At 50.1% G+C, this 17,236-nt stretch overlaps 1 protein-coding gene across 1 annotated transcript in view; it reads right to left on the bottom strand.

The window, feature by feature from the left end:
• Positions 1-17,036, bottom strand: part of LOC140390014 (alanine--glyoxylate aminotransferase-like) — a 41,637-nt gene extending 24,601 nt beyond the window's left edge. Inside the window, exons 1-2 of the mRNA XM_072474825.1 lie at positions 16,573-17,036; positions 7,957-8,149 (exon numbers count right to left, since the gene is read on the bottom strand). Of these exons, the coding sequence (XP_072330926.1) occupies positions 7,957-8,149; positions 16,573-16,869 (490 nt within the window). The 5' untranslated portion in view covers positions 16,870-17,036. The remainder of the gene's footprint in view (positions 1-7,956; positions 8,150-16,572) is intronic.
• Positions 17,037-17,236: the final 200 nt, after the last annotated feature.

Here is a 17,236-nt window from a genome sequence, read left to right as displayed (position 1 = left end):
CCTTAAATTTATATCCCCTTGTAATGGTTTGTTCCACCCGGGGAAAAAGTCTCTGACTGTCTACTCTATCTATTCCCCTGATCATCTTATAAACCTCTATCAAGTCACCCCTCATCCTTCTCCGTTCTAATGAGAAAAGGCCTAGCACCCTCAGCCTTTCCTCTAGCTTTGGACAGGACCAAAATAGATGAATGTGATTAGCCACCCCCCCCCCTGCATCGTTCACACACAGTTTCTACTCCTTCAAAGAATCGGCTCATCCTCGCCCTCGTGAGGTGTACTCTGTATACCGCTTTCAGTTGTATCAGCCCCAACCTCGCGCACGAGGTGGAGGCATTCACTCTCCGGAGCACCTCACACCAGACCCCCTCCTCCATATCCTCTCCCAACTCTTCCTCCCATTTTGCTTTGATCCCTTCCAGTGGCGCCTTCTCCTCTTCCAAAATAGCTCCGTAAACCGCTGACACTACCCCCTTCTCCAGTCCCCCTGTCGTCAGCACCTCCTCCAGCAATGTGGAGGCCGGCTCCACCTGGAAGCTCTGTATCTCCTTTCTGACAAATCTCGAACCTGCATGTATCTAAACATTTCCCCCTGCTCCAGTCCATACTTCGCTTCCAGCTCCTTCAATCCTGCAAACCGACCCCTAAGAAACAAATCTTTTAGTGTCTTAATCCCCTTCTCCTCCCATTTCCGAAAATTTCCATCCCACCTCCCTGGTTCAAATCTGTGGTTCCCCCGAATCGGCATTTCCCTTGACCCTAAACCCAACCCGAAGTGTTGGCGAAACTGCCTCCAAATTCTCAATGAAGCTATTATTACCGGACTCCCTGAGTATTTCCCCGGGGCTGTCGGGAGCGGCGCTGTTGCTAGCGCTTTCAATCCCGACCCCCTGCACAAACGCTCCTCCATTCTGATCCACTGGGAATCAACCCCTCTGACCCAGCTCCGCACCTTCTCCACATTTGCCGCCAAGCAGTTGCACATCAAGTTCGGAAGACCCAAACCCCCTGCCTGCCTTCCCCTCTGTAGCAGCACCTTTCTAACTCTGGCCACCTTCCCTCCCCATATGAATGAGGTAATCCTTCCCTCAATCTCTCTGAAAAAAGCCTTTGGTAGAAAAATCGGCAGGCATTGAAAAATAAACAGAAATCGCGGCAACAGGCTCTTTTCGGGGTTGCAGAAGAGCCGGGAGTGCAGGAGGCGAGAGAGGCCGATGTTTTGGCCTTTGCGTCCCTAGTAGCCCGGCGAAGGATATTGCTTATGTGGAAGGAAGCCAAACCCCCGGGCGTGGAGACCTGGATAAACAACATGGCAGGGTTTATAAAACTGGAACGGATAAAGTTTGCACTAAGGGGTTCGGCTCAGGGGTTCACCAGGCGGTGGCAACCGTTCATTAACTACCTCGCAGAACGATAAAGGAAACGGGAAGGTAGCAGCAGCAACCCGGGGGGGGGGGGGGGGGGGCTCAGGTGGGCCCCCAGGGGTGATTTTGTAAAGATATTGGTACTTGGTTATGTATATTGAATTGAGGTGCTGATTTTATTATTTGGGAGAGCTATTATTTTTGTTATGGCAGTTGCCATTTAGTTTATATATTATTTATTTATTTGTTAAAATACGGTCACGGTTATTTATATTGTTTTGCTGTTATAAAAAGGGGAAAAACCTTTGTATTGTTTTGTATGGCCGAAAAAGTTGAATAAAATATATATTTTTTAAACAGAAATCGTGGCAACACGTTCACTTTAACCGCCTGTACCCGACCCGCCAGTGACAGAGGGAGACTCCCCCCCCCCCCCCGCCTGTACCCGACCCGCCAGTGACAGAGGGAGACTCTCCCACCTTGCCAGATAGCTTTCACTCTCCCCACCAAACTAGAAATGTTGTACCTGCAGAGCCCCCCCCCCCCCAACCCCGCCTCGTCTCCCGGGCAACCTGCACTCCAGGTACCTAAAGTGAGTCCCTACCGGGACACCACAAAATACTCACTCTTGTCTAGATTTAGTTTGTACCCCGAGAAAGACCCAAACACTCGAAGCAGCTCCAATATTCCCCCTATCGACACACTCGGTTCCGAAACGTATAACAGCACATCATCGGCATATAAGGACACCCTATGCTCTATCCCCCCCGCACTATTCCTTTCCATACACCCGAACTTCTTAATGTGATGGCCAACGGCTCAATTGCGAGTGCTATCAGCAGGGGGGACATAGGACATCCCTGCCTAATCCCACGGTGGAGAGGAAAGTATCTTGAGCTGATGTTGTTTGTGCGGACTCTCGCCCTCGGCTCCTTGTATAGTAGCTTTACCCAATTCACAAATCTTGGTCCATTCCCAAACTGCTCCAGAACGGCCATCAAGTACCTCCATTCTACCCGGTCGAACGCCTTCTCAGCGTTCAATGCCTCGGTTTCCTTCCCCTCTGCCGGTGCCATAACGACGTTCAATACCCTTCTAATGTTTGAAAAGAGCTGCCTCCCTCTCACGAACCCTGTCTGATCTTCACCTATCACCTTCGGGAGGCACTCCTCCAGCCTACCCGCCAGTACCTTCGCCAATACTTTTGCGTCCACATTCAGAAGTGATATGGGCCTATACAACCCACACTCCGTCGGATCCTTATCTTTTTTTAGCAACAGGGAAATCGATGCCTGCCCCAAAGTTTGTGGCAATACCCCCTTCCCTATCGCCTCTTCAAACATCCCACCATCAGGGGTGCCAGCTTATCCTTGAATTTTTTATAATATTCCACTGGAAACCCATCCGGCCCTGCCACCTTCCCCGACTGCATCCTCCCAATCGCATCCTTTATCTCCTGCTCCACTATCGCTCCTTCTAATGTAGCCCTGTCCCCCTCCCCTAACCTCAGGTCCTCCAACCCAACTAGAAATTCCTGCATCTCACGGTCTCCCCCAGGTGGCTCTGACCTGTACTACTCTCATAAAATTCCTCAAAAACCTTGTTAATCAGATCCGGAGCCACCACCAACTTCCCTGCCCTCTCCCTCACCTGAACAATTTCCCTCGCCGCTGCTTCCCTCCGGAGCTGACCTGCTAACATGGCCTTATCTCCATGTTCGTAAACTGCACCCCTTGCTCGTCTCAGTTGGCGCACTGCCTTCCTGGTAGATAGTCGGTCAAAGCTCGCCTGTAGTTCCTTCCTCTTTTCCAGCTTCGCTGGGTCCCCATCTTCTGCATAACACCTATCTACCTCCAACATCTCATCTATTACCCTCTACCGCTCCAACCTCTCCTCTTTGTCCACCCTGGCCTTAAACAAAATCACCTCACCCCTCACCACCGCCTTTAGAGCCTCCCAGATGACCGCCTTCGACACCTCACCCGTACAGTTGAAACCTACATATTCCTCAATTACCTTTTCAATTTTCTCACAGAATTCTTGGTCCCCCAAAAGTCCCACATCTAATTTCCACACCGGCCTCTGCGCTACCCCCTTCTCCAGTACCATATCCACCCAATGCGGAGCATGATCTGACACTGCAATTGCCGAGTATTCCGACCCCTTAACCCCAGCCAGCAAAGCCTTCCCCACCACAAAAAAGTCGATCCGCGAGTATACCTTATGGGCTGCTGAGAAAAAGAGTACTCCCGTTCCCTCGGGTGCAGAAATTACCAAGGGTCCACCCCTCCCATTTCCACTATTAACCCAGCCAACGCCTTCGCCCCCCCTGATGGGACCACTGAGCGCGGCCGTGACCTGTCCAACCTTGACTCCTGCACCTAGTTCCAGTCCCCCCCGTGTGTGTCCAAGTCGGGGATGGCCCCAAACACCTTCATTGCGAATCCCACATTGTCCCAATTGGGACTGTATACACTTAACAGCGCCACTAACCTCCCCTCCAGCGCCCCTGTCACAATCACATATCTACCCCCCTGCTCTACCACCACCTTCTCCATCTGGAAGTGTACTCTTTTGCTGACCATTACCATTACACCTCGACACCCTTCCGTCAAATCCAGAGTGAAACACCTGACTAACCCAGCCCTTTTTAAGTCTCACCTGGTCCTTCACCCTCAAGTGAGTCTCCTGCAGCATTGCCACATCGGCTTTCAAACTTTTAAGATGCGCAAGCACCCTTGACCTCTTGACCGGACCTCCTAACCCCCTCACGTTCCACGTGACTATCCTAACTGGGGGTCTCTCACACCCCCCCCCACCCTTCTTATCCACCATCATCATACCACCGGGCCCTGCCTCATCAGCCTGACCCGCCCCTATCCATTATTAACATCGAACCCCTTCCCCCCCTCCAAAAAACCCCCCTACATTTCCTCTCGGAAAAACATCTCCCAGCATCAATCCCTCCCCCCCCCCCACCTCGCTCGTCTCGTAGGCCCATCAAAACCTGCTAACCAGGCTCCAATGTCCACAGCCCTCCTCTCACCTCTCCTCCGTTCACTAGCCGACTTTAAATAGCTAATGTGGGTAGCTCCCCCCGCCAAGGTATACCGTCCCCTCCCACCCAGTCCCAGAGAAAGAAAAAACAAAAACAATCCAACCCATACAATTCACTAAAATAAGATATAACCGTCACAACACAGAATGCCAATCACCCAACCAATAACTTGAACTCTGTAACAAATGTGAAGAGAAGTAAATTACAATACACGTCAGAAAAAATAAAGTTAGGGGCAGCACGGTGGCGAAGTGGATTAGCCCTGCTGCCTCACGGCGCCAAGGTCCCAGGTTCGATCCTGGCCCTGGGTCACTGTCTGTGTGGAGTTTGCACATTCTCTCCATGGCTGCGTGGGTTTCGCCCCCACAACCCAAAGATGTGCAGGTTAGGTGGATTGGCCATGCTAAATTGCCCCTTAATTAGAAAAAATGAATTGAGTACTCTAAATTTATTTTTTTTAAAGAAAAAAATAAAGTTATAGCATTTATACATTTTCCAGCTCCCCAATCACAGTCCACAGTCTTTTCCAGCTCCGCTCCTCACGTCTGTCCCAAGACCTCTGCCCTCATGAACGCCTCAGCCGCCTCCGCTGTCTCAAAGTACAAGTCTTTGGCATCATACGTCACTCTCAGCTTCGCCGGGTATACCATACCAAATCGCACCCCCTTTTTGAACAGTGCCGCCTTCACCCACCCGAACGCCCTTGTCTTTTTGCCAACTCCACTGTCAAGTCCTGGTTGATCCGAACTCCAGCACTATCCCACTGCACCTCTCGCTTCTGCTTCGCCCAGCTTAACACCTTCTCCTTCATGCAGTACTTAAGGAAGCAGATAATTACTGCTCTTGGCAGCTCATTCACTTTGGACTTCGGCCTTAATGACTGATGTGCTCGGTCCAGCTCGTACCGAGAGGGGTTCTCACCCTCCCCCATCAACTCTGCCAACTTCTACGCGGAGTATTCTGTTGGCCTTGGACCCTCTGTCCCTTCGGGCAAGCCCACAATTCTCAGACTGTGCCGCCTTGAGCAGTTCTCCAAGTCCTCGAGCTTTGCTCGGAGTCCTCTGTTGACCTCCACCGCCCTCCGCAGCTCGTCCTCCATCGAGGTGAGCTGGTCGCTGTGCTGTGACAGGGCCTCCTCCACTTCCTTCATCTTCTCGCCCAGCTCTCTCACCTCGGCCGATGTATTTGCCACAGCTACCCTACCGGGGTGATTGCCTCCTCTACCAATGGCTTCAATGCGACCGCCATATCCTTCCTCAAAGCCTCCGTGTGCCTCGCAAACTGCTTTTCCAGCTCCACCGCCATCACCTCGGTCATCTTCTCTACCGTAGGTAGTGTGGCCCCACCATGCGGTCCTGCATCCGCTATCTTGTCAACACTTTTGCTGGTCCTCTCATTCAATGACGAGCCTGCGTTTCCTCCCTTTCTCGTAGCTGCTTTTCGCATCCTTTAACGGCTTATTATTTTTCCTTTTTTTTTTCACCCTTCTTTCCTTCTTCAATCTTTTTTTTAATTATAGAAAAACAAAAAATTCCTCCTTCAAAAAAGAAAAAAAACTTTAACTAAGTTCTTCGTTCTCTTCTTTTCTGTATTCCTCCAGAATTTCCCTGGGACCGGACTTCAGTTGTCTTACAACATTCTAGGCAGGAGCCACCCGATGTGGGACATCTCACCTATATCGCGCCCTGGCTTCGGGCCTGCCACCTAGACCTCCGTTTAGCTCCGCCCCCGCTGCTCCGACCTCCGCGCGCGCTGGGCCCGACGCCTCAGCACTAGCCGCCCGACACCCGCGCGGGGTTCCTTGCCGGTTTTCAAACTGGACCTGCTTGATGCCCGGGATGCCCCAAAGGCCAACAATAATCAGGGGGGAGAGCGAAGAATCGGGGAAACCCCCGAAATTGCAGCAAATACTGGCCACCAGCGGGAGCTCCACTCGATGCGGCCGACCCGCTCGCAAACGCCACCGGAAGTCGAGACGCAGCCTTTTATAAGGCTACTCTGTGGTGCCACCTAATGTTGAGATACATGAACATCAGCTTGTTAACCCTTTATACGCCTTACATTATACATATCATTACAGTAAACAGAGAGGTAGGAAAGACAGGATTACAGAAAGTGGGAGAGAGAAAAACATGAGGCCGTAATGTCCGAGCTCCAGGGCAGTGCAAATGGAGGGTACCCCAAAGATGTGCAGGGAACCCCCCTACTCCTGCCACTAGTGGTTCCTCGGTAAGGTCTGCACAGAAATTGCTCCGAAGTGCAAACTCCCCCCTCGGGCAATTGTCTTGCACTGGAAACCATCCAGAAGCTTGTGGTTTTCTTTGCAAACTTCGGATGGTTCAGACTGGGATATATCAATAGTTACCCAGAAAAAGTTAGAAGAATTGAAACCATCTCTAACCTCTGGGTAACTATTGCACTGGCCAGCCCCCCTTACTGTACTTCACACGGCTCCCCCAAAATCCTGGACCCCCAAGGGGCTCCCCTGCCCTACCCACCACCTTTCCGACTACACCCGGCAACGCAATCAACCCACAAGGGGATCCCCCCCCAGGTGGTCACGTCTTCCCCAACAGGATTCCTACTCCCCATGGGATTTCACCGCACTCCCCCGCCCATGGTATACGCCACCTCCCAACAGGATGGATTTCACCTATAGGATTCCACCCCCCCTCCCACCCAACAGGAATCCCCCTCCCCCTTCCACCCAACAGGAATCACACTCCCCATGGAATTCAATCCCCCATGGGTCAACCCCCCCACCCCATGGGATTCCACCCCTCCCCCACAGGATTCCCTCCCCCAGATTCTCCCAGTTAAGACATGACTCCTGACTTTCACCATCACCATCCCCACGGTGGGCACCCCTTCCACCACCTTCCCGCCAACCCCCGATATATCCCAATATGTGGGGGGGGTGAGTGGGGACCAGAAATGGCAGCCTGCCTGTCACATTTAAATGAATATTCAAGGGTCATTTATCAAGCCAATTGCCGCTGATAATACACAACCCAGGCAATAAAACATTTAGCATGGGCAGTATGGACAGCACAGCTTAACTTATATGTTTAAATGCGAGGGAAGTGGGAAGGAAGGGGTCTTTGGGGGCTGCCCTTTGCCAATTGCAGGGCTTCCCCCCTTAGATTGAACCCCCTCTTCCTTCCTACCCACTCCCCTCCCCCCTCCCACCCCTTTCCCGAACCTACCCAAACCATCCTGCCAAAGAGCCCAGACTGACCTGCTCCAGAGGATCAATGGCCTTGATCTTCTTTTCCTTCTCCTGCGGACACTGATGTTTTCCTGGCGCTGATGGGACTGATGGAGCTGCCAACCACTCTAATTGCTTGGCAGCTCCAGAGGGCGGGATTTCCATCACTCCCACTGGGCCCTTATTAGTCCACCCGGGTGCTCTCTATGGCTTTTGCATGGATGCATCAATGAGAATAATTGTTTTTCAAAATAGGGGGAAAAGGTTAAAGTCTGATGCCCACAATATACATCATTTATCAAGGAAGCAAGACGTATAACTCATACCAATTCTCTCGGCAATATCCGCCGCCCTTTCACCCCACACGCCATGAATTCCAATTAGCACCACATCTCCTGGTTCCACCACATTAGCCAAGGCTGCTTCCATAGCTGCGTGTCCTGAGCCACTGATTGCCATAGTTAGTTTGTTGGTGGTTTGAAAGGCATACTGTATCCCAGCCTTTATCTCGTTCATAATCTGCACCAAGAGAAGGAAATAGTGACACCCCGAACAGCAGCAACATGAAGCTTCAGAAATAGTTCAGAAACCATTTAAGCTTAATGTCAATGATAAACTGGAAAATCGGAAAATCTAAAAACGTAGAAGATTCTCAAATACCCTTGGAAAGAAAAGCACAGTTCTGACGTTCCTGAAATGAACAGTCCCAAATGTAAGTCATAGATTTAGCTCAGATGAGACCTCTTTAGTGTCAGTTGTACAAAGTCCTGGCGACTGGACCTGATGTTAGTGGGGGCGGGGAGGGTTTACCCCGATGTTTGTGGGGGTGGGGAGGTTTTGCCCCGATGTCTGCGGTGGTGGTGGGATTGACACAATGCTTGTGGGGGTGCGCAGTTGCTCCGATGCTTGTGGCGGGAGCCCCCATGTCTGTGGGAGATTGTGGCGAGTTCGTTTTTCGAGAAGATCAGGGCCTCCTATAAAGATGGTGCCTCAATCCCTGCTCTATCAGGCCCAGCCCTGCCAGAGTGACAGCAGAAACCACGCCCCCAGATTCCCGGTACACACAGCGCCTCAAAGTGTGGAGAGTAAACACGGATGTGCAGCTGGAGAACTACTCGTCGGTTTTCTCACTGAAACTGACATTCTGAAAAAATATCCACCTGGAGAGTTTTACAGCACAGAAAGAAGCCCTTCAGCCCATTGTGTCTGTGCCAGTCATCAAGTCCGGGATTCTCCGAGCCTCCGCGCCGCAATCGAGCCCGATGTGGGGGAGGAGAATGGGTCGCCGGACCCGTGACTGGAGAATCGCCCCCAGTTGCGCCCGCGCGGTCGACGCGGCGCCGGTCGGGGGCCATTGAAAGAGACCCCCGCGGTGATTCTCTGCGGACGACCGGCCGAGTTCCCGCCGGCATGGTTCACGTATGGTTCCACCCAGCGGGAGCTTAGAATCGCGGCTGTGGTGGCCGTCCTGTTGGGGGGGTGGGGCGATCCGTCACCGGAGGGGGGGGCCTCCACGACGGCCAGGCCCGCGATCGGGGGCCACCGATCGGGGGGCGCGGCGATCTGGGGGGGGGGGCCTACTTCTTCGGCGCCAGTCCACCGTGTGGGTCCACCATGTTGCGCGGGACCCGCAGCCAGAAGTGCAGGGCCCCGTTTCGGCAACCAGAAAAAAGTCCGGAGTGATTCACGCCCGTTTTCTCGCGGGCGTGGGGTCATAGCCCCATTATTGGAGAATCCCGCCCCAAGTACCTATCTACCCGAAGCTAATTTTCCAGCACTTGGTCCGTAGCCTTGAATGCTATGGCATTTATGGTGTTTAATGGCATCATCGAAATGTTTCTTCAATGTTGAGAGGTTTCCCAGTGCTACCAACCTTTTAGACAGTGAGTTCCAGATTCCCAACACCCTCTGGATGAATTAGCTTTTCCTCAAATACCCTGATCCTTACCTTAAATCTGTGCCCCCTGGTTATTGACCTTTCTACTAAGGGAAAAAGTTTCGATCTATCCACTCTACCTATGTCCCCCATAATTTTGCACACTCCGATGAGGTCCCCTCTCAGCCTTCTCTGCTCCAAGGAAAACAACCCCAGCCTAACTAGCCTCTCTTTATAGCTGAAACGCTCCAGCCCAGGCAACATCCATGTGAATCTCCTCTGCACCCTCTCTAGTGCAATTACATCCTTCCTATAGTGTGGTAACCAGAACTGCACACAGTACTCTCGCTGTGGCCTAACCTTTTATACAGCTCCGCTGTCACCTCATAGCCCCTATATTCAATGCCTGGGCTAATAAAGCCAAGTATTCCATATGCCTTCTTTTAAAAAAAAATCTTTTTATTGTCATTTTCAAAATTATATACATTGCTGTTTGCTTTCATTTATTGTACAGTCGCAAAGGTTCCTTGTTAGGCTTCTCTATTTACAGTCTGTCGCCGTCTGGCTGAGCATACAATCCTCCCTATCTACAGCTCCTCTCTCCTTGACTCCCATCCCCCCTTTTTCACTGCTGCTCCACATTTTTTCCTGCTGTGTTTTGCTGCCTCACTTTACTTCCCCCTCCCCCCCAACTCCTGGTAATTTCCCCCTGGCTACTGGCTATTTATGTGTTGGCCACAGACAGGTCTCGGAACAGTCGGGTGAATGGTTCCCATGTTTTGTGGCAGCCCTCTTCCGAACCACGGATGGTGAATTTGTTTTTCTCCATTTGGAGAGATTCCGAGAGGTCGGACAGCCAGTCTGCAGCTTTGGGTGGTGCTGCTGATTGCCATCCAAGCAGGATTCTATGGCAGGCAATCAGGGCGTCCCCCCTCCTCCCCATGAATAGATCTGGCTGGTCTGATACCCCGAAGACCGCCACTTTCGGGCATGGATCCACCCTCATCCCCACCACTTTGGACATTGCCTCGAGGAAGGTTGTCCAGTACCCAGCAAGTCTGGGGCAAGACCAGAACATGTGGGCGCGGTTGGTTGGGCCTTCTTGGCACGATTCACATCTATCCTCTACCTCCGGGAGGAACCTGCTCATTCGGGTTCTGGTCAAGTGGGCTCTATGTACCACTTTCAGCTGCATTAGGTTGAGCCTCACGCATGTGGAGGTAGAGTTGACTCTGTGGAGTGCATCGCACCAGAATCCCCACCCTATTTCGAACCCCAAGTCTTCCGCCCATTTACTCCTTGTCGTTCCAGTTCGGTGTCGGCCCTCTCTCGGCAGTCGTTCGTACATGTCACTACAGTTCCCTCTGCCTAGGATGTCTGCGTCCAGTAGCTCTTCTAACAGTGTCTGTCGTGGCGGTCGTGGGTATGTCCTTGTCTCCTTTTGTAGGAAGTTTTAAGCTGCAGGTATCTGAGTTTGTTGCCTTTAGCCAATTGGAATCTCTGCGTCAGTTCTTCCAGTGTATAGGTCCCTGACTGTCAATGTCCCCCAGTCCTGTCTCCACCTTTTGAAGGTGGCGTCGGTGAGTGCTGGTGTGAACCTATTGTTGTTGCAGATGGGGGCTTTGTTGGACATTTTGGTCAGTCCGAATTGCTGCGTAGTTGGTTCCACGTCTGGAGGGTGGCTATCACCGCTGGACTGCTGGAGTGTTTCTTGGGCGGGGCTGGGAGTGGCGAGGACCCGGAGAGAGGTCCCCTTGCAGGAGGCCTCCTCCGCACGCATCCACTCAGCCTCTGGCTTCTTTATCCATCCCATAACTCTTTCTGCCGTCGCTGCCCAGTGGTAGAATTATACGTTTGGGAGGGCTAGCCCTCCCCTGGATTTTGTTTTCTGGAGGACCTTCTTTGTGATCCTAGCATTCTTTCACCCCTATACAAATGCCATGATTAATTTATCCAGTACGTTGAAAAAGGCATTGGGGATATAAATCGGGATGGACCTTAGTAGGAAGAGGTATCTGGGCAGTTTGTTCATTTTGATCGTCTGTACTCTCCCCGCCAGGGAGAGTGGGAGTGTGTTCCACCTCTGCAGGTCCTTTTTGACTTCCTCTGTCAGACTGGTCAGTTTCCATTTGTGGATCCACATCCAGTCATGAATGATTTGGATGTACAGAAGACTAGAGGGACCTTGGGGTGCATGTCCAAAGATCCCTGAAGGCAGCAAGACTGGTTGATAAAGTGGTTAAGAATATGGATTGGGGGAGAGGAAAAAGAAATTGCTCTCCACGAGGAAAGCAGTGCATCAACTCCAGTCATGAGCGATTTGGATCCCCAGGTAGTGGAATTTGTGCTGGGCCTGTTTAAACGGCAGTCCCACCAGTGCTGTCCCTCCCCCTTACAGGTTCACCGGGAAAATCTCACTTTTGCTCATGTTGAGTTTGTAGCCCGAGAGGCACCAAACTCTTTCAGGAGCGCGATGATTCCTTCCATGCTGCTTTGTGAGTCTGAGATGTAGAGGAGCAGGTCATCCGCGTAGAGCGAGACTCTATGCTCTCTGCCTCCTCTTTGGATCCCCCTCCAGTTCTTTGCTGTTCTGTGAGCGACCGCTAATGGTTCGATCGCTAGGGCGAACAGCAGCGGCAACAGCAGGCATCCCTGCCTGATGCCCCTGTGCAGCTGCAAGTACTGGGAGCTGGTGATGTTTGCCCGTACGCTTGCCATGAGAGCATTGTACAGGAGTTTCACCCATGAGGTGAATCCTTTTCCGAGCCCAACCGCTCCAGCACCTCTATAAGATACTTCCACTCGACTCTGTCGAAGGCCTTTTCTGCGACCAGGGTGACGACCACTTCAGGTGCCCTGTCCCCGGATGGGGTCATGATCACGTACAGCAGGTGCCTGATGTTCTATGTTAGCTGTCTACCTTTGACAAAGTCCGTTTGATCCTCTGCGACCACCTCCATATGCAGTCTTTTAGCCTTTTGGCTAGGACCTTGGCCAATATTTTGGCATCCACGTTCAGTAGTGAGATGGGTCTGTATGAACCACATTCAGTCGGGTCTTTGTCTTTCTTAGGTATTAGCGAGATTGAAGCTTGTGCTAGCGTGGGTGGCAGTGTGCCCCTCGCCAGCGAGTCTGTGAACATCTCCCGCGGGTGCCGGGCCAGTTCTGTCGCAAATGATTTGTAGAAGTCCTCCGGGAACCTGTCTGTTCCCGGCGCCTTCCCCACCTGCGCGGAGTTTATACTCTCCATGATCTCTCCCAGTTCTAGTGGTGCTCGCAGGCTTCATCCCCGAGTCCCCTGGTGGGGGCTCTGAGGTGTACAGTCCCCAGTAAAAGTCCTTGAAGAACATAGAACATAGAACATTACAGCGCAGTACAGGCCCTTCAGCCCTCGATGTTGCGCCGACCTGTGAAACCACTCTAAAGCCCATCTACACTATTCCCTTATCGTCCATATGAACAAGGTCTTGTTAACCTTGTCTGGGTCCATTTTTAATGTGCCTCTGTTGTCCCAAATTTGCACAATTTCTCTGGTGGCTGCCTGCTTTCTCAGCTGGTGCGCCAACAGGCTTTGTCACCGTGTTGGTATAGGGCCCCCGTGCCTGGCGGAGTTGGTGCATTGCTTTCCTTGTGGAGAGCAGGTTCTTTTTCCTCTCCACCAATCCATATGGCTTCTTAACCACTTTATCGACCAGTCTTGCTGTCTTCAGGATCTTTGGACATGCACTCCAAGGTCCCTCTAGTCTTCTGTACATCTTAGTGTCCTCCCGTTCATTGTATATTCCCTTGCCTTGATAGTCTTCCCAAAATGCATCACCTCACACATTTCGTGGTTAAATTCCATTTGCCACTGTTTTGCCCATCTGACCAGCCCATCTATATCAACCTGTAATTGAAGGCTTTCCTCCTTACTGTTTGCCACACCACCAATTTTCGTGTCATCTGTGAATTTACTGATCAAACCTCCTACATTCACATCTACATCATTAATGTGTGCTACAAACAGCAGGGGACCCAGACCCGATCCCTGCGGAACACTACTGGACACAAGCTTCCAGTCACAAAAACAACCTTTGGCCATCACCCCCTGCCAATTTTGGATCCAATTTGCCAAATTGCCCTGGATCCCATAGGTTCTTACCTTCTTGATCAGTCTCCCATGTGGGACCTTGTTAAAAGTCTTACTGAGGTCCATGTAGACTACATCCACCGCACTATCCTCATACTTAGTCACCTTTTCGAATCATCTAATTAAAGTTTTCAAGATATTAAGGGGAAAAGGTAGCATAGGTTGGCAAAAGCTATTTTCCCCGGTTGGGAGTCTAAGGCAAGAAAACATAGTCTGAAAATTAGAGCCAGGGTTTTCAGGAGTGAAATCAGGAAACAATTCTTCACGTAAGCAATGGTGGAAGTTAGGAACCAGCTTCCACAAATGGCAACTGACGCTCGATCAGTTGTAAGTTTTAACACTGAAATAGATAGATTTTGGAGTGCGGTGGTCCAATTTACACAGAAAGATGCACAGCTGTGGATTTCACTTCCACAGTTAGTTGTTGAGACAGAAACTGTTCACATTCAAGATTACATAGGGTAGGTGTACAAGGGAAAAAGAGAACAGAGTGAATGGAACAAGGTTCATATTGTGATTGGCATATTAGCGCACATTAGTTCAAGATATGCAGGTTAGGCGGATTGGCCACACTAAATGGTCCCTTATTATCCACAAATGTGCATGTTGAATGAAAGGATTAGCCAGGATCAATGCGTGGGGTTACGTGGATAGGGTGGGTGGAGTGGGTCTAAGTTGAGTGCTTGTTCGGAGGGTTGGTGCAGTCCTGGTGGGCCGAATGGCCTTCTTCTACACTCTAGGGATTTAACAGATTCTAAGTAGGGTAAACACAAGCACAAAACTAGTTAGGGCCAAATTACTTTTACTTCCATTGTGAATTATCCATATTTCTAATCCTATCCCTTCATGACATAGAATTAAATAGAATATATGACAGTGAAATAGGCCATTCAACCTAACCAGTTTTTATATTCCACTTGAGCCTCATCTAACTCTAGCAGCATAACACTTTATTCCTTTCTTCCACATATGTTTATTTGACCTCCATTAAATACATCAAAGCGGTAGCACATTCTTGTTCTCAAATAAAAGCATGCTATTTCTATACTCTATTAAAACTTTATGTAATTTTAAGGATCTCTATTCATAGAATCATAGGGCGTAATTCTCCCATCGGGAGACTAAGTCCTGATGCCAGAGTGAAAAGCACAATTGCTTCACAGCTCCAGGGTCCCAGGTTCGATTCCGGCTTGGGTCACTGTCTGTGCGGAGTCTGCACATCCTCCCCGTGTCTGCGTGGGTTTCCTCCGGGTGGAGGTGTTGACCTTGGGTCGGGTGCTCTTTCCAAGAGCCGGTGCAGACTCGATGGGCCGAATGGCCTCCTTCTGCACTGTAAATTCTATGATATAATTTAGCCCAACTTCTCAATATTGTCTCTTTAGAAATAAACCCTATTTTATTAATGGACTTATTAACCGGCATCACTCTTGGCAGGATTTTCCAGTCCTGGCCACTGGCAGGATTTTCCAGTCCAGGCCGCAGGCAGGATTTTCCAGTCCTGGCCACTGGCAGGATTTTCCAGTCCTGCCACACAGGAAGAAATTTCCAGTCCCACTGAAGTCCCACTTTTGGCTGGATCCAAGGGGGAACCCACCCTGGTGGGGCTGGAAAATACCACCAAGTATTAGATACCACCAAGTATCTAATGATTTGAATATTTCTTTGCCAAGATTCTTTTGCTCCACTTAGATTTTTTTTTAATTCTGAATTGCAAATTTACATAGAAACAAACATAGAAAATAGAAACAGGAGGAGGCCATTCATTATGATCATGGATGATCATCAGTATCCTAAACCCGCCTTCCCCCATTTCCCTTGATCCCTTTAGCCCAAGAACTATATCTAATTTCTTCTTGGCCTCAACTTCTTTCTGTATTAGTGAATTCCACAGATTCACCTGTCTCTGGGTGAAGAAATCCCTCCTTGCCTCAGTCCGAAAAGGTTTACCCCTCATCCTCAAACTATGACCCCTAGTTCTGGATTCCCCCACCATCGGGAACATTCTTTCTGAATCTACCCTGTCTAATCCTGTTAGAATTTTATATGTTTATATAAGTTTTAATAAGTTTCTATAAGTTTCAAATCTAAATGTGACTTCCTAATTTTTTTAACCCAAGTGCAATACCTTACGATTAACCATGTTGAAATTAATTTGCCTATTCTGCCAGTTTCTCTCTAGCTTTCTGTCATCTGTGTAAACCTCCAGCTGACTCGCACCTATTTTGCTAATGAATTGTTATTTGAGAGCTGGGTATAAACAGCACAGTTCCATTCACGTCAGTAGAAAGCCCCTGTTTGGGTGGTGACTGAATTTATCAGCATTCATTCTCTTTATAAATGTTGATCAAATTGCTGTGTATCTACAACGTTCTACTCTTCATCTTACACCTCATCTGACCTTCGTGCTACATATTCATGCATTACCAATTTTTCTTTCTTCAAATTTAGACTACCCAATTATTTTTTTTCCAATTAAGGGGCAATTTATCTTGGCCAAACCACCTGCCCTGCTCATCTTTGGGATGTGGCGGTGAGACCCACACAGACAGGGGGAGGATGTGCAAACTCCACACAGACAGTGACCCTGGGCCGAGATTGAACCCGGGTCCTCAGCACCATGAGGCAGTGAACAAATGCCACTCAGAAAGAAAGGTGGGGGGGGGGGCAGCACTGTGCCGCAGTGGTTAGCACTGTTGCCTCATGGCGCCGAGGTCCCAGGTTCGATCCCGGCTCTGGGTCACTGTCCGTGTGGAGTTTGCACATTCTCCCTATGTTTGCGTGGGTTTCGCCCTCACAACCCAAAACGATGAGCAGGGTACGTGGATTGGCCACGCTAAATTGCCCCTTAATTGGAAAAAATGATTGGGCACTCTAAATTTATTTTTAAAAAAGAAAGAAAGGTGGAGAAGTACAGAAAAATAGAATTAAAGGACTTACCTCGAACATTTCAGAGTGCATGTGTCCAATCACCTGCTTGCCCCCTGCCTCTTGGACCCGGGAGGAGATATTGGAGGGCCCCGGTCCCAGCAGTAGTTTTTTAGGGACAACGAGAGGCTTTAGGAGGGCCTGGGGTGGAGGAACAGTGAGCTCGATGTGAACTGACATGCTGCGGCTAAAAGCCTTGCACTGGGAGCCCAACTGTGCCAAGGGAGCAGAGCTTCGTTCGACCTGAGCCGGGAGACCACACCTTGTCAGATGAGCCAGGAGAGGCCCTCGAAGCACAACCCCTGACATTGCTAAAAACTTTCCGCTGCAGCACACTCAGCAATTCCCCATACAATTGGGCTTTTGATGATTTTCTGGAGGCCTTTTCTCTGTTTGCAAATGAAGGGAAAGGTCCACGGCCCTTCGATCGCTGATGAATTAACCCTGACGTTTCAGTTCCAACACACAGGTAAAGTTTAAAGAATGTTCAGATCTGCTCTGACTCCCCTCAGGCCCCACGAGCTTTATTCATTTGAACAGAATTCTAAGGAGAAAATGGACCTGGTCAGATCTCCAAGAAAAAATATCAGCTGGAGTACTTGTCAATAAATAATCGGAATTGAAAAAACAACTATTTGCATTAATGGTTAATGACTCAAACAAATCCAGTTATACA

The sequence above is a fragment of the Scyliorhinus torazame genome, chromosome 14 (genome assembly GCF_047496885.1).
Source record: "Scyliorhinus torazame isolate Kashiwa2021f chromosome 14, sScyTor2.1, whole genome shotgun sequence".
NCBI classification, from domain to species: domain Eukaryota; kingdom Metazoa; phylum Chordata; class Chondrichthyes; order Carcharhiniformes; family Scyliorhinidae; genus Scyliorhinus; species Scyliorhinus torazame.
This window is presented reverse-complemented; position numbering and strand designations above follow the sequence as displayed.